We start from the raw sequence: 25,182 nt of genomic DNA, 5'->3' as shown, positions 1-25,182 counted from the left end.
AGAGACTAGAGAAAGTTATGGGGAGAAAAGACGCGATTTGAGTGATTTCTTTGAGTGTTTAAAGTGTTTAAATCTTTCCTGTAAGCAGAAGTACTGCTCGTATTTCTTCACTAAGGAGGTGGCTCGTTGTAACTTCGGACTGTTTCATGTGAGTTTTGCCGTCCTTGCATGTTTGGCTCGGCCAGAGTTGAACGCTTGTGTGTGTGTTGGCATTCTTCTGAAACTGTTGTTGTCATCTGCTTAAACCGAGCGGAGTTTCAGGATAACTACATAGACTTTCGTTTCCCGGGATGAACTTGTCGGTGAGCATCGGTTTTGTGCGGATCTGACGCTCAAACAACCCCTGCATCTGTCGAACGCGGAGACATTGCGGCCTATTGGACACGGGACCATTTCGGTGTGGTGAGTGTGGATGTGTTTCATCGCACACTAGCAACCAGATTGATGTAACCATCGAAACAATTGTTTTTTGTTTGCTCTTCGAGCGAAGGGGCCATTTTCGTTTTATCGGCCACTACGCACTCAAGCTCCGAATCAGGCCTGCAACGGGGTGGGATGTGTGTTAACATTCAAGTGCACTAATTATATTGAGACCGGTCTTTTTCTTTCCATTTTGAGTGTATTTTTGGATGTGTTAAAAGTTGGGGTTATTAGAGCTTATAAAAGCTATACAGAGTATAAGTTAATTCGATAGTATACCTTAAAGTTAAACAGAGAGAAAGGTTTTTTGCCTATATGGTTGATTTTAGTGAGTTAAATACATTTAGACAGTGACTTAATATTGACAATTCTGCTGTGATACAGTAAAAAAAAGTGTTTAGTTACTGTTAAAAGGAAGGCAATCACAAGAGGGTTGTTTTTTCATATTTTATTTTATTTGGTTTAGTTTTCATTTACATTGTCAAATTCAAATAATTGATCTTTTTCATTTCATTTAAATACAAAGTTTCAATTTACTTTACATTAATACAATACATATCGATTTAAACGTTATTTTGTGAGTGTGTGGTTTTTGTAGTTTAAAAGTGATTTCCTGGAGGTTAATTTATATTAGAAGACAGGGTCAAAAGATCATTTAGAAATAAAAGAACTCAGGTCCTTATCAATATAACTCTGGCCTAGTGCAAATGGTTGGTGGATAGGGGCTACATTTATCATGTCTGAGTAGCTAAGCTAGTTAGCAGCTAATGAAAGTGGCTCCGATTTTTATGGCGCGAACGAAGCTAAACATTAGCTAGCTGCTACGGCTTGGCAAATTGTTAGGCTAGACGCAATTTTTATTGAATGTAATTTACGTGAATAATATTTACGAGCACAGTGATTTGTGAAGAACAAGTGGAACTAAATGTTAGCTGGATTAAGACAATTCACACTGCACAGTAACGGCAACAAAAAAATCCCCATTTTGATTTTTTAAGAAAATGTTTATTATTTTACTTATGTAAACTGGTTGGGACTTGCTGGGGACTAACGTTATGATTGGTTAGTTTGCTCCATAATACAACTGCTGCGTTCCAGGCAGGATTTTGAGGTCGTAAATCACGACTTCAAACCAAGACTCACGACTTTGGTGCGTTCCAGGCAACCTAACCCGTGTTTTTACAACCTTAATTACCCGTGAAAAAGTGCACTGGAACGGCAGTCAAACCTGTGACTTCCCGCGTGAACTCGTACTAATCGATGTACTCCCAGTTACGAGCTCTGACGTCACATAGTCGGGTTACAGGTTGCCTGGAAGGAAGCATCAATGCTCCAAATATATTGTCTATTAATGTTCTGGGTTGTGAAGATATTGAAAATGTGCAGACCGTCCGCTATAGACGAATCCGACGAGCGTTCTGTGTAGGCTGCCATCTTGTGGCGACGCCATTACTGAGCTGTTACCGGCTGTTACTAGTATAAACAAACCTCCGTGATAACGCACCCTCGATGACAGCTACAGCCAGGCAGTGTGACTTGTTGGGTTGATGATGTTAGACAGTGGTCCAGTCACAGATGAAGGTACAAACGATCTTACAGATTATTTATGAAAATAGCTTGGCAATAACTATGCTAGCTAGGCTAGCTAACGAGGAAACTATAAAAAGATCTGTCCATTTGGCAACAATAAATAAATGAATATCAAATAAACGAATTCATGTTTTTCATTTGTGACCATTATTTATCTCATTTTAACATTTCAAAAGGAAAGGGTGGTACAGCTAACTGCTAGCGTTGTTGGTTCTCAGAGTGAGAGTCACAGTCAAGCAAATCAAACATTAACAACAGAAGTAATGTTACTACTGCCCCAACGCGCCCCTTCGGTTGTTTTAAAGGTATTCAAGAGTATTTTCTCCTTCGCCTGGCATCCGATGATCAACAAAATGCCAACTACAGGTCACTGATAGAGGGTCAAAATGATCTGAGCTCCGGATGGTTTGGTTAGCTAAATAATGCACACTCTACCAGATGATAAACACATAACGTTAGTTCTAAAAGGACCTGTCCGATTTTCACAGACCATTAACAACACTCATACTGTACAAATAACTCTGCAGAGGAAGAAAAGGAAAGTTGTAGATGTAACATTAGTGACAGTCGTAAATCGCGGGCTGTTTATTCCAGTGGACGCAACCAAACCAATAGGAGGCAATGGCGCAACGCTACCCAGCAACAGCTCAGTTATGGCGCCCGCTTACTTCCGGTAGTTTCGCCGGATTCGTCTATAGGGCTTGGGCGTCGTTACGTCATACTTGGCGTGGCGGCCATGTTGATGGCCTCGCGAATGTAAACATACAGCAAGTCGAACGAGGAGAAGCAGAGTTGGGAGAAAGAAAAAAGATGTTAAAATCCCGAAAAGGATGTGGATTTTACGGGGATACGTTAAATAGGGAAACCAGGGACCAGTAAGTTATGTGGACAAATTTTCCTGTAAAATATCCCGTATTTTAATAACTTACTATCATAACATTAATGTTAGCCCTTTCATCGGACCTGTCAGTCTCTGAACTGTTGTCCTGTTGCTACCCCCTTGCCCTTCCAGAAAAACAGATGTTTTCAAAGCATCGTTTTGCTTACTTGAAGGCAACCTTAGCGTGATATTGGCCTTTTTTTAGATAACAGCGTGGTTGTTGTGAGAGCACGATTTCACGCCAATCTGCAAGCAAAGTCACGTTAGACCTAGCTTCACAACTCGCATAGTTAATGCTGCAGTTTTGCAGAGGGATAGCAACAGAAAGATGAATGTTGAAATTGTAATTTTTCGGGATATTTTATAGGTAAATACTAAAACGGGAAGACAGCGGGAAAAGAGCTCAAATACGTGATAAACCCGGAAAAAAACGGGAGGGTTGACAGCTACTAACTACACTTTTTTTTTGCCGATTTTGTCCACATACTGGTCCCTTGCTTCCCTATTTAATGTATCCCCGTAAATTCCACATCCTTTTCGGGATTTTAACATCTTTTTTCTTTCTCCCAACTCTGCTTCTCCCCGTTGATTTGCCGTATGTTTACATTCGCGAGGCCATCAACATGGCCGCCACGCCAAGTATGACGTCACGACGCCCAAGCCCATTGTGAACGCTGTGACATGACGTGGTCGTAAAAGGCATCTAATGGTCTTTTGCACGGGGCTGTATGACACTCTCGAGTCTCGACATTTAATAATACAAAACGAGAAGTCGTTTCTGAAAGCTGCCATCTTTAACTTGTATTGTTGGTTCAAATGAATGTACAATATCTTGTGTTTTCCCGTGGGTGGCTGACTGTTGGGGCAATTTGTGAACGTGACACTTATTTTTCATGACATTCTGAATAACGTTAACGTTACAACGTCCAACTTTTGTGAGATAGGGCTGAGTCTGACTGCAGCATGACAGTCTGAGGCCGGAAGTGAGCGCAGCAACGTTTCAAAGTTTAAAACAAAGTTATTATAAATATATTTTTAACGATTTTATTGAAAATATAATATATCTAAAATATAAGAATTATGTTTTTTCCTATTAACAAAATACAGGCCTATACTGCAACAAATGTTAAGTTTTTTAAAAGTTAAAATTATACTTGATCCATTTGTTTTGTTGAGTCAAATGATTAATGATATATTTTGAAACAAAGAACAAAGCTTAAGCGTTATTTGAAAATATTTTTTAATACTAAAACCATTTTACAACTAACCTTTTTTTTCTTAGACCATAAATTATGATAGACTGAAAACTGTGAAAAGTGAAAAAATAAAAACTCCATACAAATTGAGTTAATCCTGAGGCACCTTTCATCTCCTACCTACTAACTCCAAACCTACTCAAACTTATCCTGTGTGTTTGCATGTTGAATGGGATGCATTCATAGATCAATATTATAATAAAATATAAATACAGAAATATATAATTGGTTGTTTTGTAAGCTTACGTTTTAGTATGGATTGTTTATGTAACCTTTACGTTAATGAAGAATTTAATATTTTGTCTACTCTATATCATGCAGAAAACCATCTAATTCCAAAGAGACTAAAATTAAATATGTGTATCTGATTCTGCGTTCCAGGCAACCTGTAACCCGTGTTTTTCCAACACGGCTATGTGACGTCAGAGCTCGTAACTGGGAGTACATCAATCTAGTACGAGATCACGGCTGGGAAGTCACGGGTTTGACTGCCGTTCCAGTGCACTTTCACGGGTATAAGTTTGTAGAAACACGGGTTACAGGTTGCCTGGAACGCACACAGGTCGTGAGTCGTGGTTTGAAGTCATGATTTACGAGCTCAAAAACCTGCCTGGAACGCAGCATGAAATGCAATTCAAGTTGCTTTGAATAAAAGCGTCTGCCAAATAGATAAATGTAAAATTATAGGCTATCCATTGCCACTGTACAAGTACAGATGTTCACACCTCCATGGACAACAAAGTGGGCCTTTTTAAAGTGGATTTTAATGGGATTATTTAATTTGTCTGTTTAAAAATACCGCCATCACAAAAAGGGCAATGAAAATTTCTGCAACATGTTGTGCATTGCTCAAAGTGGTAGCGCTGAACCTTTCTAAATTGTTATGTGGTTCTCTAGGTGAAATAAAATACAATTAATGCTATTCTCATGGTCAGAAAATTTAATAAATGCTGTAAAATACAACGCCAACAACAAATAATATCATAAATATTTGTGACTTAAAGTGATACAATCCAACAGTACATACAATCCTTGGACTAAAAAAGGGAAATCGTAATGCTTTAGTATAAGAAGACATTATGTATGGTTTTGTACAATGCTAATCTTTTTTTCTTTTTTCCTCAGGTAATTTGCGTTTGCAATTCAATTTAGGCAAAAAAACAACAACACTGCTCTGAGGTAAGAATGGCTGATCAAATGCATGATTTCAAATCAAATTTGAGACGCAAGGCAGTTAAATCAGTGTCTAATTTGCTGCAGGGTATTGAGAACGACAGTAAGCTTGTTGACAATGATCTGACTGATGACCACACTGTACATGACTTGCATGTTGATTTAAACTGTGACAACAGTAATGACTTTATTTCTGACTGGAACTTTGACAGTGACTGTGATGATAAAGAGGGACCTTCTGAGGATAGTCCTAGACCTGACCTGGCTGATGATTTAGTTAATTGGGCTTTGCAGTTTAACATCACCATGGTTGCACTTACTGCCTTGTTGTCCATCCTAAGGCTTCACCACCCAAATTTGCCAAGAGATGGGAGGACTCTCCTCAAAACAATCACAGACTACAAAATCCTACCTGTAGCAGGAGGTGCCTTCTTTTACTTTGGCATATTGAATGCTATAACAGGCCTTCTTGAAAATGTGTGGATGAAACTCCCTAGCAAACATTGCCTGCAGTTACAGTTAAACTTTGACAGGCTTCCATTGTTTAAGAGTAATAACCAGCAGCTGTGGCCCATTCTAGGTTTGTTGAAGGAAGTAGGTAAATATCCATTCATGATTGGTGTTTTCGGAGGGGATTGCAAACCCAAATCACTCACTGAGTACTTGAGGGACCTGGTGAGTGAGTTGAGTAGTCTTCAGTCTGGGTTTTGGTTCAAAGGAAAGCAGTTTTTTCTGAAAGTCTGTTCTGTTGTGTGTGACGCTCCAGCCCGGGCTTTTGTTAAAGGCATAAAGAGTCATTCAGGCTATTCAGCTTGTGATAAATGTGTACAGACTGGTGTATATATAAGCAACCGCATGACTTTTCCACAGACTGACTCCACCTTAAGAACGGATGCTAGTTTTAGGCAAATGTTGGATGAAGATCATCATGTAGCACAGTCTCCTCTGACTGGACTTGGCATCGACATGGTACTTGATTTTCCTCTCGATTATATGCATTTGGTGTGTCTTGGGGTTGTACGTCGGTTGTTTGACCTGTGGTGTAGTGGGCCTTTGCCAACTCGCTTGTCTGGTCAGCTGGTTAAAGCACTATCTCAGAACCTACAGAAACTGAAGAATCACATTCCGTGCGAGTTTGCTAGAAAGCCTAGAGCTTTTGAGGAAAGAGGGAGATGGAAGGCTACGGAGCTACGGCAGTTCTTGTTGTATACAGGCCCTGTCGTTCTAGTAGATATTCTGGCTGCTCCAGTCTACTACAACTTTATGCTGCTGTCGGTTGCTATTTTTATGCTGGCTAATCCTGAGGTTGATGTAGGGATATGTGACTATGCAAAGACACTACTTGTGTCATTTGTTTAACATTTTGGCAGACTTTATGGTGAGGGCTTTCTGGTGTATAATTTGCATGGCCTTGTTCATTTGGGAGATGATGTTAAGAGACATGGATGTATTGATGAGATATCTGGGTTCCCTTTTGAAAATTTTCTTGGCGAGGTAAAGCGCATGGTGAGAGGGCCAAATTTCCCAGTTGCCCAGATTGTCCGTCGCTTGTCTGAGCATACCAATAACAGAAGGGTCCATGAAGGCGATGTGAAAGCTGGAACTGTATTAAAGAAAGAGCATGTCGGTGGTCCCTTACCACAGGCTGTTAGAGGAGGAATACAGGAGTTTAGAGAATTGCACAGGGATCAATTTTGTGTTAAAATTACAGAGGGGGATAACTGTATTAAAATAGGTAATGACATTGGCTTGCTTCAGAATATCATCTTGCTTAAAGGTAATGTGCACTTGGTGTATTATCAGTTCTGTGCTGTTGAGCCATTCTATACATATCCCCTCAGTTCATCTAGCCTAGGTGTGTTTCTTCTCTCACAGTTGTCAGAGAGTTTGAAGTGTGTTAAAGTTGACGATGGCCTTCGTAAATATGTCCTCCTCCCTTTCAAAGACAAACATGTTGGAATGCCTTTGTTGCATTTACATTAGGCTTAATTGTTGCGTTAAGAGATTAAAGGAATAGTTCACCTCAAAATGAAAATTGTCATCATTTACTCACCCTCAAGTTGTTTGAAAACCGGTATGAATTTCTTTCTTCCGCTGAACACAAAAAAAAATATTTTTAAGAATGTTGGTATTTATCAGACAGTTGATGGTACCTATTGACTTCCATAGTATTTTTTTCCTACTGTAACTTTCCACATATGACAATGACTGTTAAATGTCACATGAATCCAAAATGAAATAACCCAAAATACTCAGAGAAACGTTAAACACAATACTATGTACAGACAAATATACCCACCCCATAGAAGGTACAACCCATTAAATTAAATTAAATAATCAGAAATACAAAACCATCAATCATAAATTACTGCACATATATTTTAGTTAACATCTTTAACAGTAATATATATCTTTAAATAGCATGGATGGCAAATATAATTTAAGAAATGTAATAGATGCAACAGTGAAAACCCTCCTCACCTTTTCACAAGGAAAACAGAACTGCTCCACCCATGTGAAGAAGAATGAAACCCTCTTAGAGCACAGCTCCCCCTTAAGGCTGGGAGAAACACAGATCTTTCCCTACACTACTATGGAAGTCAATGGGCTCCATCAACTGTCTGGTTACCGACATTCTTCAAAATATCTTTCTTTGTGTTCAGCAGAAGAAAGAAATTCCTACAGGTTTAAAACAACTTGAGGGTGAGTAAATGATGACAATTCTCTAGGGCTGTCAAACAATTAATTATGAATGAGAACTCTGGTTAGTTAGAGTGTATCCAGCTGGGTTGTGTATACAATCCTTCCGACGGAACACTATTTGTTGTTTTGTTTATTATTTTGCCTTTTTTATTTTTAAGGGTTATCCTGGGTGGAGATTAGTAGTACTTATGGGGGAACTTATGTCAAAATGATTAATGACTTTGACCTTTGACAGGTTGAACTTCCGGTGACCTTATGATTGATGGGTTGAACTTCCGGAATGAGGTCATGGGATTAACCTTTGCCCTTCCTCCCTATCGATCATGGGTTTTGACAGTTAGTTTTGAACTATGACCTAGCTAGGACTAAATCATAGTTTTGACGGTTATATGTGTGTGATTTTTGCCGTTTGTTTGAACTTTGTCCCAGTTATGTGTGTGCGTGGTTATTGTGCCTGCGCCCCCACCGCAGTGAAAGTGAGAAGCGTATGTCACACAAAATAATCTCATCCTTTATATAATTTATATAATATAAATTATATAATCTAAAACATACATTGAAACCAATTATTTTAGATGAACAAAAGTATATAAAATAAAAAGCTACTAAAACCAATTATTTTAGTTTTAGCTACAAAATAAAATCGTCTTACATAAAACATACTGCTCTTTAATATCCTTTATATAATTTATATAATATAAATTATATAATAATTATCATGCTAAAGTTCTCTTTAAAAGTGTAAAATATATAATCTAAATCAATTTAAGGTTGAAAAAACATTTAGTTATTTCACATTCCTATGTAAAACATCCTATCCTTTATATAATTTATATAAATGATCATGCTAAAGTTGTTTTTAAGTCTATAATATAAAAGCTTACTAAAACCAATAGTTTTAGCTGAATAAAATCATCTTACCTTATTTTAGAAAGTTGAAGTATACCATTGATGTCCACAAAAAATGCAATGTATGAATGGATTCAAAATTGTTTTACACAACTGAATTCACATAGTCATTCCTGAATGACCTCACACTCTCAAAACATAAGGAGCGCGCTTCTAATGTATGTGTGTCAAAAAGTAAAACACACGTGTCTGTGTGTGTGTGTGTGTGTGTGTGTGTCTATGCGCGCGCCCCTATTCCTGTGAGCTCTGACATCTGAAACACGGTGAAGTCTATATCAGACTAAAGTTGAAAACATGCCTTTAAAAGTATAATATAAATATCTTATTGATCCAATTATTTTAGTTTTAGATGAATAAAAGAATATAAAATAAAAAGCTTGCTAAAAATAAAAATCATCTTACATGTTAGAGGTAAAGTATACCACGGATGTCCATAAAAATGCAATGTATGAAACGGAGTCGCAGGTCCCTCCTGCCTTCACATTCCTGAACAGTATATATAAATGGGGTCAGTTATTTCATATATGTCACATTCAGTTATTTCACATTCATATGTAAAACATTCTGTTCTTTTTAAAAGTATATAAATGTTAATAATATACAATAATATCTTACTAAAATAATTAAAGTTGAAAAAAGATTCTATCATTTAAAAGTGTTTAAATGAAATCTTGCAAATTAAACTAAAGTTGAAAAACATACTGTTCTTTAAAAGCATTTAAAAAGCTTACTAAAACCAATTGTTTTAGATAAAAAATTACATAAAACATTCTATCCTTTATATTCTATCATTTATATAAATGATATAATCTAAAACAATTAAACTAAGGTTGAAAAACATTCTATCCTTTAAAAGTATATAATGAAATGCTTATACAATATATCTTACTAAAAATAAAAATCATCTTACATGTTAGAGAGAGTTAAAGTATGTCCTACCATGGATGTCCACAAAAATGCAATGTATGAATGGGTTCAAAATTGTTTTACACAACTGAATTCATCTAGTCATTCCTGAATGACCTCACACTCTCAAAACATAGCGCGTCTAATGTATGTGTGTCAAAAAGTAAAGGAGCCGTGCGCGTTTCTGTGTGTGCATGTGTGTGTGTGTGTGTGTGTGTGTGTGTGTGTGTGTGTGTGTGTGTCTGTGCGCGCCCCTTCACATGTGAGCTCTGACCCCTCTCCTTCGCATACCAGAGCACGGTGAAAGTGTAAAGCCAGTAAATCTCATTTAAAGTGAGAATAAACATCATATACAATAATATAAATATCTTACAAAAATATACTGAAACCAATTATTTTAGATGAATAAATAAAATTCATCTTACATGTTTAGAGTTACAACTCTTGAACTTACAAGTTCAAGAAGCTCTTAAAGACATAAATCACAGAGTGGTTCTCTCTCACACCAGCGTCTCTGACTCCTAGGGTTTATTCAGCGATCAGAATGAGACATTGTGTTAGGGCTAAATTTATTTCAAAGTGTAAATGATATCTTTATAAAATGTAAATGTAATGTATAAAAAATGTATAAAAAAGTCTCTCAAACAGAGGCCCTCGCTCGTGTCTATGCTGCATTCTGACATCCCCTCCTTCCATTTCCAGAGGTAACAGTGACACTGTGAAGTCTATCTCACACTAACTAAAGTTAAAAAACATTCTGTTCTTTATAAGTATATAAAAAATATTCTCTCTCTCATTTAAAAGCATAACCTTAAAAAGTTTGCATTAGATATTTTAAAAGATTGATTAAATTAAATCTTTAAAGTTTCAATACATACTCATCTTCTATTTATCTGTACTTATGTATGATATAAATTATTTTTTGCTTAACGGTGACCTAAAGTATAATTGTTATTAAACAATGTCTGTTCAAAAACTGTACTTGGTCGTCTTAAATCTCATTTATATGAAAAAGATTCAACCAGCATTTTTTTGTCCATGCTGGGTTTCAATTTTTATGGTTTTCCATAGCTATCCTGTACACCTAAACACGACCATCACAGAAAACTACATTTTCAAAATGAAATAAATAAATAATTTAATAAAATGTAAACAAAGTTTTAGCTGAATAAAAACACCTTACATTTCCAGAGAGGCGAAGTAGTTCTTTATGCAATGATAAAAACGATCCAAAAAAGCAAATAGTTTAAGTTGTCCTATAACAGCCCCAGGCCCTTCAGTGATAAACTACAGTGTGAACTGAAGCTTCAGGATATAGGGCGACAGACCAGATGAGTCTCGGGGGGAGTCTCTCTGGGTTTCAGAGCATACTACATCCAGAGTTTACACTAATTTAATTTAAAAGCATAACCTTAAAAGTTTAAATCAAATCTTTAAAATCATATCTTCTTAGAAGATTTATGTATTATTGTTACTAAGCAGCGTCTGTCCAAAAACTTGAGATCTTAGATCTTTTGTCCATACAACATGAAACATGTTGTCAAAGTTTGTCACAATGTTTTTTAAGAAATCCGAGGACTCGACATTGCTCTAATTTAGACTAGGTTGTATCATTTGGAAAATCAAAGTAAAAAATAACACATCGTCTTAATTCAAAGCATGATCTTACTTTTTCTACGGTAGCTATGATCTATTACACGTATAAGATCATATCTCCCGAACTAGGGTGAAACCCTTTACTGAGAATATACCACCGGTCATCTACTCAAAATATATGTAGAAGTTTCAAATGTTAGCATTTGTTGATGGTGGCCGCGTGAACAGACTTTGGGGAGAGCTATAGCAGAAAGCATGCCCTTTGACCTCCTCGATTTTGGAGGCTTTTTTGTTAAAGATTTCTACCATCTAGCGGTTCTCCCATCTACTCGCTTTTTCAACTTTGGTAAATGTGTCAAGAAGCTATGACAACGTGTCTTCCGATAGCGCTTCGAGTTTAATTGTACATGTTCTACCGTTCTATATAATGATTTACACAACCAAGCTTGTCATTTAGACCGTAACTTTGACTTACCCGTCGAGAAGAAAGCAGGCAACTTCCCTTTCAAAGTCTTTCTCCTTCATTAGCTCTTTTTCACCTGGGAAAAGCTATCCCGATATTTATTTACATACCGATAAATTAAATTTGAATTTAATTAAAACTTCTCCTGTGGCTCGGCATAACTATGATCCAGCATTATATTGTACCGTGCAGTGCAGCCTTTCAAATGTGCCGCGGGAAGTATCAATGTCTCCCATATGGTCTAGCGGTTAGGATTCCTGGTTTTCATCCAGGCTGCCCGGGTTCGACTCCCGGTATGGGAAGACAATTTTTTTTACATTGCCAACAAAATTCAAGTTATTCAAGTTCATCAATAATCATTTTTAGTAATTCATAGTCTTAGAGGCCTACACGAACTGCAGAAACAAGCAGTTTCTTGAAGATTCAGTACTGAATCATTTTCACAAATACAATTATATTGAATTCAGAAAATTTCACTATGGAATACTTTATCATAATTTTAATTTAGTACGTCATCATTTCATCTCATAATTATGACGCATAGTCATAATTTCAACTTTTTTAAGTCATCATTTCGACTTGTCATAATTATTACTTAATCCAGAATTACAATTTTTGTCAATGATGCCTTTTTAATGTAATACTTAAAACGTTTTTAAGTCATAATTTGGTTGTTGACTATAGTAGTGTTGAGTTAGGCTAGTGCTTTTTGTCCCTCTCTGCTCTTTTTCAAGATGGCGGAACGACACGGAAGCCTCCTTGGACTTACCCGTCCCATGTAAATAAAGATTAGAAATTAACTCAGATCATTGGCACAGATCATTTTACCCATGAGGACTTATTTTATGAATACAGACAATGATTTTAGCTAATAAAAAAACTTTAGTTTCAGATGTTTAAATGACAACATACCATTTTTCAATCTACACATGAGAGACCTTCAGAAGTTTCAGAAGGCCTTCAACGGCTTAGGTCCGTTGGCGAAAACACTGCATGTGTAAGGTTGTTTTCCAGATTTTCACCCAAAATCAAATACTGTTTGACACTTTTCAAAGTTAGAATAAAAAGACCTGTTGTGTTCTGACACAAGGCCATTAACCGGTTCTTTTTTTTTTTTGCTTATTTCTACAAACATTATCATGGTTTTGTTTAATCGTATTCATATTTATCAGGTTGATGTTTAGTTTAGATGTGGATGGCTAAGTTTCAGGCATAGTGCAACCAGATTTATCTAACATCTCACTCACAATGCAAAACGTTGTAAATAAACAGGGAACTACACTAACCTTTTCCACTGGTGGCACTTGCGCTACTAACTTTTTCAGTTACTGGCGCAAAACATGATTTGGTCGCACAAATTATTTATAGTAAGCCGCTCTGGATAATAATGAACAATAATGAAACTGTATTGCATACAGATGTGCTTTTTTACTTGCCATCTTTTAAACCACATGCCTTCTTGTTTTTGTTTTCTTTAACATTAGTTGGGATAGATTTACTGCAATAGAAAATACAGTACACAATAAAGTGCCAAATGGATTTCAACATGCTATGGTTGGCACAGATGGGCAGACTCCTGAACTCTTAAGTAGTGATGCACCGATGTGAAAATTGTGGCCGATATCGATAATAACCGATATTAATATTGCTGTTATGGCCGATATCGATATCTCTGTATAGAAAACAAATTTACTGATAATCAAATAAAGAGATATTTTCCAAAACATTTGGAAATTATTTTTTTTTTTTTTATAATAATATTTCAATTATTATTGAAACATTATTATATATTTTTTATTTTTTTTACTTTAGAAATGACTTATGTTGGGCACCTTTACCTGTGTGCAAAATATGTCACACATAGGACACACATGCATTATATTGCATTGAATTGCATATAATGTGTGCTGGTCAACTTGTCTAAAATTAAGAAACCCCTAGAAAACAGTAAAAAAAAAAAAAAACAGGTGTACAATAAAGATAGGCTACTTCATTTATTATTACAATATCCAAATATGATACTAAATAGCACAGGGAAAAGAGCTTGTGACGTGCTGTCTTTGCATTTGAACATTGCGCATTTTAAACAGGACAGGCATTAGCTGCATAAATGTTAGCCAATACAAACATATTTATAGAAAACAGTTGACAATGAATAGACAGGAGTCCAATAATAGCGTAACGAATCACGTATTCTAAAAATAATATCAAGTAGGCTAAGTTTGACGAATCCGACATATAACGAGGGCTGTGTTGTAAAATGTCCGTCATTTAACGAATTTTAAAAACACGGATGGATAATACAATATGCTTTCCGACATTTTGACAGAAAAAAAAACAAGCAAGAACAAAATTTAAACTATAGCCCGTCAATTTTCATTTTACAATTATCTTCTCTCTGTGTGTGCGCGCGCGCGTCCGTATTTGTGAGAGAGAGAGAGAGCTCGCGAGTCGCGCAGATACAATGGTATGTTTTAATCTAAGTAACGGTCGCGGGGCTGAAGCCAACTGATGTGTTGAATGCTCAGAGCACGTTATAAAACGTATTCTTAAAATACACATTTCTGTTTTAATAAATGCTCATAGTAATTCATAGCATATTGCCTAAAACATAGGTACAAAAATAATCAGTGATACATTTGCGACCCATTAAAAATTTTGGTCGCAATGGCATTTCAAAAGGTCGCACATGCGACCATTTTGGTCGCAGTGTAGTTCCCTGATAAACATGTTCAAACTGTAATTTAACCATATTTTATTAATATTATGTTGATTTAAAGTTTTTGTTATTAACTAATACCTTTATCTTTTAACTAACATCTGACCCCAAATAAACAGATAATGGAATGTTCACACTATACAGTTAGATATTCTCCTACTTGTATCTTTGGGCGTATTTTGTCACACCGTAGTGATGCAAAGTTCCACACCCTTTAAAAACAAAACAAAATACTCTCTCTCTATATATATATATAACATACACAAATAATTTCTTAACTAAGCAACTGTTTCTTAAATGATCAGACACTCACCGCACTGATGTTAACATCACCATATATTGTGTTTTCTACCATGATTGTAGTAACTATTGTCCCACCATTCTTCTGGGCAATTGTGAAGTTAAGCTGATTAGGGTTCTGAATTAATGGCTGTCCGAATGATGTAGAATTATTATGCAGTCGTTGTGGAAGGTTGTTAGGCTGTTGGTTTGTCATGTTTCCAGAATGTGTTTGAATGCTCAGCGTCTGAACGTCACCATCTGTTAAAAAAATTACATTTTTTAAGAAGATTGAAGATTGAGAAACATATTGACTACTAACAAAGTAAATTATAAATCTTTTCCTACGTTTGATATTCTTTTTTCTGATTTTTTTCACTACGGACTTTATCCTTTTTAATGCTGTTTTCTCTCCATATTTATTCTGTAGTTCCTCTACTGTGTCTTCCAACCTCCCTGTTGTTCTTCTCCAGCTGTGCTAACCAAAGACAAACAGTTAGAAGAATATAATGTATGTACAGCAAAAATAAAGTTATCATAAAATAAACACATTCATACACCAGTTCAAAGTCAATGAACCGGCTGATGCTGCAGGTGTTAGAGCACATGATGGACGGTGAACAGACGCACAGCAGGTTAAACCAGAGTTCACGAGTTCACACTTACAAATAAGTCAGATAGAATAAATGCGTATTTGGCGTGCTGTCCGAGGAGAGGGCTCCGGGCTCGGTATTTGGCCCGAACCCAGAGTACTCCCCCCGTATTCCTGGCTGTGAAAGAACAAGCCAAGAGTGAGGAGTCGGGGTGGTGGAGGGATGCTGAAAACTGTCAAGGAAGTTAGGTGAGTTGACAGAGTGAATATATATATGCTTCCTCTCAAGCTGATAGGGTAGACATGGTAATTGTTTGAGGAGTTGATTGATTGATTGCTTGATTATTTGAACGTGCTCCTCCCGAACTTTGTTAATAAAACATCATTTAAATCAATAGTCTATATTAGGACAATAGTATCTGATAATAGCTGATAACGGTCATAAAGTGCGAGATAAGGTGCAAGTAGCTAAACTAAACATTTCATATTTGACAGAATACAACGACAAAAATAATCAAACTAATCAACTTTTTTCTAATTTCTTTTTTCTAAATTGTGATTTAATGTGAGAGGAGAAGAAACAAATAACAGCCATTTTCATCATATTAATAATGAATGTGTACAATTTGATAAACATATGTACCTAACATCCATAGTTTTCAGTAAATTAAGGCTAAGTTCCTTTTTGTGGACAAAGTGAACTTTGGAACTCTTTTATCAAAAAAATATGTTGATAATGATTAGCTATGCCAAATGATAGTTTGGCATGGGATTGTGTGTCCATAGGTTAGTGAGAGAGCGAAATACTTTTATTATAGAAATGCCTATTTTTTATTCTATTCTTTAATCCATGCATAAAATAGGTTTTTATACCTGCTCAAGTACTTCTTGATGAGTTTCTTCTGTATTAAACAGCGAATCTTCTCAGTCAGATCGTCGCAAGATCTCAGGAATCCTCTCACACTGCTCGTGTTCACGAGCTCCATCGCTGCACTTGTGTGTATGACTCGAACGATTCAAACATCCATAATGCGCGCCAAAACAGCAGCGCGGAGATGTGAAGCTTTCCTGATGACAACACCCTATTCAGCCCCTCCAGTGGGGCGGACCCCAGCCTGATAAATATTTCAGGACATCGCACGCTCTACTCTAGCTCTACTAGCCTCGGACTGCTGTGCTACTGCATCATCTCATTGATCAAAAGTTGAAAGTCCTGTTTGTCTGAGCCTGACGCAAACTTCTGACCCACAAACTTCCGACCCAAAAACACAAGGCACGATTGTACCGCAAGGACTCAGGAGATTGCAGGAACATTCTAGGAACGAAAAGTTGGAAAAAAATTCGAAAAGTTGAAAAAAATGGCGACGCAAAACCTGATGGAGAACGACTCCCCATTGAGTTCTGGCGATACAGGGTACAATTATCATCCGGCGTGTGAGTGCGCCACAGGCAAAGAGTGTCGTTTAAGAGCTGCGCTGGACAGTATGTTTAAAGATCATTTTAGAGGCCAAATGGTTGGCTTGATGCACAGGATTATCGACGCTGCGTGTGATATGAAAAACGATTGTGCACAGGATACCAAACGTGTGACAAATCTCAAAAATGAAATGGATGACGTAAGAGGTTTGATAAAGTCATGGCCTGATGTAACGCCCATGTTTTTTAACAGCAAAGAGCCGATCGGCGTAATCCTCAGAAAAGTTCTGGATGTGTTGCGTTCATGTTCTGACGAATTCGAAATCACAGAGATACTCGCTATTTGGACATTTGTAATGGATCTCTGTGTGTCACTGGTGTCAAAAAATGCAAAAACTGACGTTGGTGAATTAGTTGAAAGTCTGGTCAACTATACCCTGGAGCAAGACATGATAGCCTGCGGATATTTTCTATTCTGGTTAGACCATCTGTAAATGTCTTTCACTCAAATTTCTTCTTCAATGTATGAAAGTATAATGTTGAAATAAAAAATTATAAAAAGACTATTGCGGTCATGTCTGAGCTCATAAAAATTGTATAATAATAATAATATTTAGAATACTACATTATTTAAAAGATTAAATATTTGTTTTCTGCATTTTAATTACTGTATTCCCGAGGCGGCAATACAGTTGTATCATATCAAATGATACAACTAATTTGCCCGCTGTGTACAGAGCATAAGAAAGGACATTTTGTGGTGTTGTTCTTGTTCTCATTACATTTTTTAATAAGATGATGTGTTCTGTCATGGACGACTAGACACTAGGCATGGGATGTCCGGCAGAGAGAAGGGCTTGAGTGGATACGCCCTGTGGTCACATTTTTATGTCTTCATCAAAAGTGCCTTTTCCCCTGCTTCGCAACGAAGCCATCCTCTTTCCGCCCCTGCGACACCCGTAACATCGACCACCACGGCATCCGTTTCAGGCCAAATGGAGGATCGGGTGGGTTACTTAAACATGGCATTCAGCAACCTGACCCTCTCCAGCCCCATTTCCTCCCGTGGAGTTAAGGATATGTCTTACCAGCGCCCTCCGGCTTGTCAGAATCCTGACATGCGTCGGGAACAGGAACGCCTTGACACCTTTCAGAATTGGCCTCTTGCACCAGTAAGTCCGGCCGAGCTTGCCAAAAGTGGTTTCTACTACCTTGGCCAGGGCGACAAAGTGGCTTGCTTCAGTTGTGGAGGCCAGCTTAGCAACTGGGAACCGGGAGATCGGGCAGTATCAGAACACCAGAGAAATTACCCCAACTGCCGCTTCGTTCGAGGTGACCATGCAGATAATGTACCTTTATCTGGTGGCGGTCTTTCCAATGGATCGGCAATGCAACAGTCTGAAGAGAGGTTGCTCACATTTGTCTACTGGCCCTCAAGAATAACTGTTCGACCAGACCAATTGGCTAAGGCTGGTTTTTACTATGTTGGTCGTAATGATGACGTGAAGTGCTTTTGTTGTGATGGCGGACTCGGATGTTGGGAGTCTGGTGATGATCCATGGGTAGAACATGCCAAGTGGTTTCCAAGATGTGAATACCTGCTGCAAGAAAAGGGCCAAGAGTTTGTTCATCAGATTCAAGCAAGATTTCCAAGACTATTTGAGCAGCTATTGACTAATGGAGACAGCGACTCAAGAGAATTTGTGAGAGAACAAGAGAACAATCCTGTGTTGAAGTCTGTTTTAGAGATGGAATTTGAGTGTGGCCTGACGGTCCAGACAAATGAAGCTGCATCACCGAGTCAAGATCTTTCAGACTTGCCTATGGAGGAACAGTTAAGAAGACTTCAAGAGGAGCGCACCTGCAAAGTTTGCATGGATAAGGAAGTGAACATTGTCTTCATCCCCTGTGGTCACCTAGTTGTGTGCAAAGAATGTGCGCCTTCTCTGAGCAAGTGCCCCATATGTAGAGGATTGGTCAAAGGCGCTGTCCGTACTTTCCTATCATAAAATTTACATTTAACATGATGCATAAAAACAATGTAACCAAAATTAAATAAGAGCAACTAATATTTGGTCTTGTTTCAGAGTCGGTGAAAACTATGTGAACTTTGATGAGGCCGAGAACAATAGCGCTGTTAAACAAGAATCCAGGTATAAACAAGATATAATAGTTAGACGAATTATCTAACGCTTGAAATTGACGATAGGTTAAAATATTTCGGCATTCTGCCGAATAAAAAGAAGATCATAAAAAGAAGAGCAATTATTAAGACACAATGTCTGTTTTCTGGATCGGGCCTAAAACTCTGGTGTGGACGGAATAAAAAATGAATCAATTCACGTAAAAATACCACGTATCAACCGTAATTCATTGGCTTAACTGTGTATAATAACAAAATAAGTGTAATAGTTAGACGAGTTTAAAGCGTAATAGGTAACAGAAACACAGCCATACTCATATTTCACGTCGATGTTTCGTAGGCATCGCAGAAAGATTTAGTCAAACACTCTCATACTAGAAGGACCTATAATGTATAGGATACATTCCTAACATGTTTGACCACGCTCTATGTACTTTTTGCAAACTGTACAAAAAGAAACAAGATGTCAATGACAGACATTCAAAACGGATCACTTATAGTGGCTTCTCTGTATTTGTTTTAAATGGCTCATGATGATGCATTTACTTTTAACCCAGCTGACCTCTAGAACTTACTTTTCGTGTTAATACTTTGTGTGATTCGTATTTGTGTGATTGATATCAATTTAGTCAAACTATCGCTTAAATTCTTAAGCGTCATTTATTTCTATAAACGGCTCTCAAAGAAACGTCTTCACCTAAAACACATACACAGTCCAACATGTGAAACAGTGTCGCCTGCTATCTGAACAAGATGACTAAATCTAGCGGAGTAATAAACTTTTGTGTATTTATTTGTGTATCACAAATTCTTAGTAATTTGGTCTTTTTGAATCTTACATGGACATTCCTGTATAAAGGTTATGTTTTAAAGTTAGTCCATAGGGTGTGGAACTTTGCATCACTACGGTGTGACAAAATACGCCCAAAGATACAAGTAGGAGAATATCTAACTGTATAGTGTGAACATTCCATTATCTGTTTATTTGGGGTCAGATGTTAGTTAAAAGATAAAGGTATTAGTTAATAACAAAAACTTTAAATCAACATAATATTAATAAAATATGGTTAAATTACAGTTTGAACATGTTTATTTACAACGTTTTGCATTGTGAGTGAGATGTTAGATAAATCTGGTTGCACTATGCCTGAAACTTAGCCATCCACATCTAAACTAAACATCAACCTGATAAATATGAATACGATTAAACAAAACCATGATAATGTTTGTAGAAATAAGCAAAAAAAAAAAAAGAACCGGTTAATGGCCTTGTGTCAGAACACAACAGGACTTTTTATTCTAACTTTGAAAAGTGTCAAACAGTATTTGATTTTGGGTGAAAATCTGGAAAACAACCTTACACATGCAGTGTTTTCACCAACGGACCTAAGCCGTTGAAGGCCTTCTGAAACTTCTGAAGGTCTCTCATGTGTAGATTGAAAAATGGTATGTTGTCATTTAAACATCTGAAACTAAAGTTTTTTTATTAGCTAAAATCATTGTCTGTATTCATAAAATAAGTCCTCATGGGTGTAAAATGATCTGTGCCAATGATCTGAGTTAATTTCTAATCTTTATTTACATGGGACGGGTAAGTCCAAGGAGGCTTCCGTGTCGTTCCGCCATCTTGAAAAAGAGCAGAGAGGGACAAAAAGCACTAGCCTAACTCAACACTACTATAGTCAACAACCAAATTATGACTTAAAAACGTTTTAAGTATTACATTAAAAAGGCGTCATTGACAAAAATTGTAATTCTGGATTAAGTAATAATTATGACAAGTCGAAATGATGACTTAAAAAAGTTGAAATTATGACTATGCGTCATAATTATGAGATGAAATGATGACGTACTAAATTAAAATTATGATAAAGTATTCCATAGTGAAATTTTCTGAATTCAATATAATTGTATTTGTGAAAATGATTCAGTACTGAATCTTCAAGAAACTGCTTGTTTCTGCAGTTCGTGTAGGCCTCTAAGACTATGAATTACTAAAAATGATTATTGATGAACTTGAATAACTTGAATTTTGTTGGCAATGTAAAAAAAATTGTCTTCCCATACCGGGAGTCGAACCCGGGCAGCCTGGATGAAAACCAGGAATCCTAACCGCTAGACCATATGGGAGACATTGATACTTCCCGCGGCACATTTGAAAGGCTGCACTGCACGGTACAATATAATGCTGGATCATAGTTATGCCGAGCCACAGGAGAAGTTTTAATCAAATTTAATTTATCGGTATGTAAATAAATATCGGGATAGCTTTCCCCAGGTGGAAAGAGGGACGCAGTAGACAGCTACTTTCTTCTCGACGGGTAAGTCAAAGGTATGGTCTATTGCTTGGTTGTGTAAATCATTATATAGAACGGTAGAACATGTACAATTAAACTCGAAGCGCTATCGGAAGACACGTTGTCATAGCTTCTTGACACATTTACCAAAGTTGAAAAAGCGAGTAGATGGGAGAACCGCTAGATGGTAGAAATCTTTAACAAAAAAGCCTCCAAAATCGAGGAGGTCAAAGGGCATGCTTTCTGCTATAGCTCTCCCCAAAGTCTGTTCACGCGGCCACCATCAACAAATGCTAACATTTGAAACTTCTACATATATTTTGAGTAGATGACCGGTGGTATATTCTCAGTAAAGGGTTTCACCCTAGTTCGGGAGATATGATCTTATACGTGTAATAGATCATAGCTACCGTAGAAAAAGTAAGATCATGCTTTGAATTAAGACGATGTGTGATTTTTTACTTTGATTTTCCAAATGATACAACCTAGTCTAAATTAGAGCAATGTCGAGTCCTCGGATTTCTTAAAAAACATTGTGACAAACTTTGACAACATGTTTCATGTTGTCTGTTGTATGTTGTATGTAACAATCTAAAGTTTTTGGACAGACGCTGCTTAGTAACAATAATACATAAATCTTCTAAGAAGATATGATTTTAATAAAACTTTTAAAGATTTGATTAAACTTTTAAGGTTATGCTTTTAAATGAAATTAGTGTAAACTCTGGATGTACTCTGGAAAGGCGTTAGCAGACTAAATTTACTGTGACATTGTCCCCCGAGACTCATCTGGTCTGTAACTCCTCCTCTAGTCTCTGTGAGGGTCTGAAGCTTCAGTTCACACTGTAGTTTATCACTGAAGGATTTTTTTTTTTTTTTGCTCTGTTTATGGCAACTTAAACTATTTGCTTTTTTGGATTATTTTTATCAGTGCATAAAGAACTACTTCGCCTCTCTGGAAATTATTTAATAAATTATTTATTTATTACATTTTTAAATGTAGTTTTCTGTGATGGTCGTTTTTAGGTGTACGGGATAGCTATGGAAAACCCCCACCATAAAAATTGAAACCCCCAGATGGACAAAAAAAATGCTGATTGAATCTTTTTCATATAAATGAGATTTAAGACGACCACCTAAAATTTTGACCAGACATTGTTTAATAACAATTATACTTTAGGTCACCGTTAAACAAAATAATTTATATCATACACAAGACTTCTAAAAGATAAATAGAAGATGAGTATGTATTCAAACTTTAAAGATTTAATTTAAACAATATTTAAACTTTTACGATTTGAAATAAATTTAGTATGGAAAGTCACTAACATGACATACGCTCTGACACGATGCACAGAGGCTCATCTGTCATCCGATATCCTGAAGCTATCATTATTGTCAAGTAACTTCTTTCTCAGCGCTGATCGGAAGGACCTTATTTCTGGAAGATTCCCAGTTTCTAAATGTTTTCATGGTTGCTCTCTCTGAAGATAGGCCTATGTGGTTGTCATTTTCTCACAGATACAACTTAAGAAATTATTGAATATTTCACAGGCGTGAGATGACTTGTGACGCTTTAAAAATGTTCAAATTATTTTACATACCCATTATAAATAAATAAAAATACTTTAAGTTCAAGTCAAATTTTTCCACAGACCATCGTTGTATTTGTTTTTTATTAAGACTTTTAATAATTTATTAAAGTTTTTATTAAAAGTTTTATAAACTTTTATTTTTAAAGGATGTCATTTAAACTTTTAGGATTATAAGTTTAACACACCATTCAAAATGTCTCATCCCATCACTGAATACACCCCTCTGAGTCAGAGACGCTGGTGTGAGAGAGAACCTCTGTGATTTATGTTAACTCTCTTAAGAGTTGTAACTCTAAACATGTAAGAGGAATTTTATTTATTCATCTAAAATAATTGGTTTCAGTATATTTATAACCATTTTATTTATACACTTTTAAGGAACAGTATGTTTTTCAACTTTTGTGAGTGTGATATTAGGAAACCCCTTCCTCACTTTCACTGTGCTCTGGTATGCGAAGGAGACGGGTCAAGGCTCACGTGAAGGGGCGCGCACAGACACACACACACACACCGCGCGCCTCCCTATGTTTTGAGACGGTGCTTTGAGAGACATTCAGGAATGACTATGAATTCAGTTGTGTAAAACAATTTTGAATCCATTCATACATTGCATTTTTTGTGGACATCAATGGACAATGATGTGTTAGGAGCCACTTCTTCAACTCTCTCTCTAAAATAAGGTAAGATGATTTTATTTACTTTTATCTAAAACTAAAACAATTGGTATTAGTAAGCTTTTTATGTTATATTCTTTTAAAAGAACTGAATATTTTTTCAACCTTAGTAAAATTATTTTATAACCATTACATTTATACAGTTTTAAAGGTATGTTTATCAACTATAGTTTAATTATTTTTGTGGGCATCAATATGGACATTGATGTGTTAATTTTAACTCAGTCATTTTTTATTCATCTAAAACTAAAATAGTTGGATCAATAAGATATTTATATTATACTTTTAAGGAACGGTGTGTTTTTCGACTTTAGCAAGATATTTTATTTTATATTATACACTTTTAAAGGTATGTTTTTCAACTTTAGTTTAATTATTTTTGTGGACATGAATGGTATGGACATTGATGAGTTAATTTTTTAACTCAGTCATTTTTTATTCATCTAAAACTAAAACAATTGGATCAATAAGATATTTATATTATACTTTTAAAGGCATGTTTTCAACTTTTGTTAGTGTGAGATTCACTTGACAGTTACACTGTAAGGAGGGGGGTCAGAGCTCGCAGGAAGAGGACGCGCGCATAGACACACAGACACGCGCGCGCTCCTTATGTTTTGAGACAGTGTGAGGTCATTCAGGAATGACTATGTGAATTCAGTTGTGTAAAACAATTTTGAATCCATTCATACATTGCATTTTTGTGGACATCAATGGTATACTTCAACTTTCTAAAATAAGGTAAGATGATTTTATTCAGCTAAAACTATTGGTTTTAGTAAGCTTTTAAAAGAACAGAATATTTTTCAACCTTAGTTAAATTGCTTTATATTATATAATTTATATTATACACTTTTAAAAAGAACTTTGGCATGATAATTATTATATAATTTATATTATATAAATTATATAAAGGATAGGATGTTTTACATAAGAATGTGAAATAACTAAATGTTTTTTCAACCTTTAATTGTTTTAGATTATATAAATTATAGAATGTTTTATATATAAATGTGAAATAACTGAATGTCACATATATGAAATAACTGACCCCATTTATATACTGCTCAGGAATGTAATGGGAGGTGGGGGCGCAGGCACAATAACCACACACGCACACACATAACTGGGACAAAGTTCAAACAACCAGCAAAAACATCTGTTTTATTTCATTCCGTCAAAACTACCCGTCAAAACTATGATTTAGTCCTAGCTAGGTCATAGTTCAAAACTAACTGTCAAAACCCATGATCGATAGGGAGGAAGGGCAAAGGTTAATCCCATGACCTCATTCCGGAAGTTCAACCCATCAATCATAAGGTCACCGGAAGTTCAACCTGTCAAAAGGTCAAAGGTCAAAGTCATTAATCATTTTGACATAAGGTCCCCCATAAGTACTACTTGGGTTTTTGTAATAAAAAATAATATCTTTAAGGATAAAACTGTGGGTCACATTATAGGGTTAAAATATAAGAACTTAAATCAACCCTAAATGTATTGGTTAAACTACAATCACAAAATAAATGGGCACTTGATTCTTCAACAAAACCACAAAATGAGCAAGTTTCATC

The 25,182-nt window shown here is 36.2% G+C and overlaps 2 protein-coding genes across 2 annotated transcripts in view; one reads left to right on the top strand and one right to left on the bottom strand.

Annotated features, from left to right (window-relative positions):
* Window positions 1-25,182, bottom strand: part of LOC311305800 (uncharacterized protein) — a 1,224,369-nt gene that overhangs the window by 255,178 nt on the left and 944,009 nt on the right. The gene's annotated exons all lie outside the window — the stretch shown is intronic.
* On the top strand, window positions 17,925-18,911 carry LOC311298916 (putative inhibitor of apoptosis; the record flags this gene model as incomplete). The annotated part of the gene is made up of 1 exon (XM_084422238.1): window positions 17,925-18,911. One exon carries the CDS (start codon window positions 17,925-17,927, stop codon window positions 18,909-18,911), a length of 987 nt encoding a protein of 328 aa, XP_084278364.1.

The sequence above is a fragment of the Rutilus rutilus genome, assembly GCF_951802725.1.
Source record: "Rutilus rutilus genome assembly, chromosome: 1".
Taxonomy (NCBI): Eukaryota; Metazoa; Chordata; class Actinopteri; order Cypriniformes; family Leuciscidae; genus Rutilus; species Rutilus rutilus.
The sequence above is the reverse complement of the archived record's forward strand: the minus strand, read 5'-3'. Positions and strand labels throughout refer to the sequence as shown.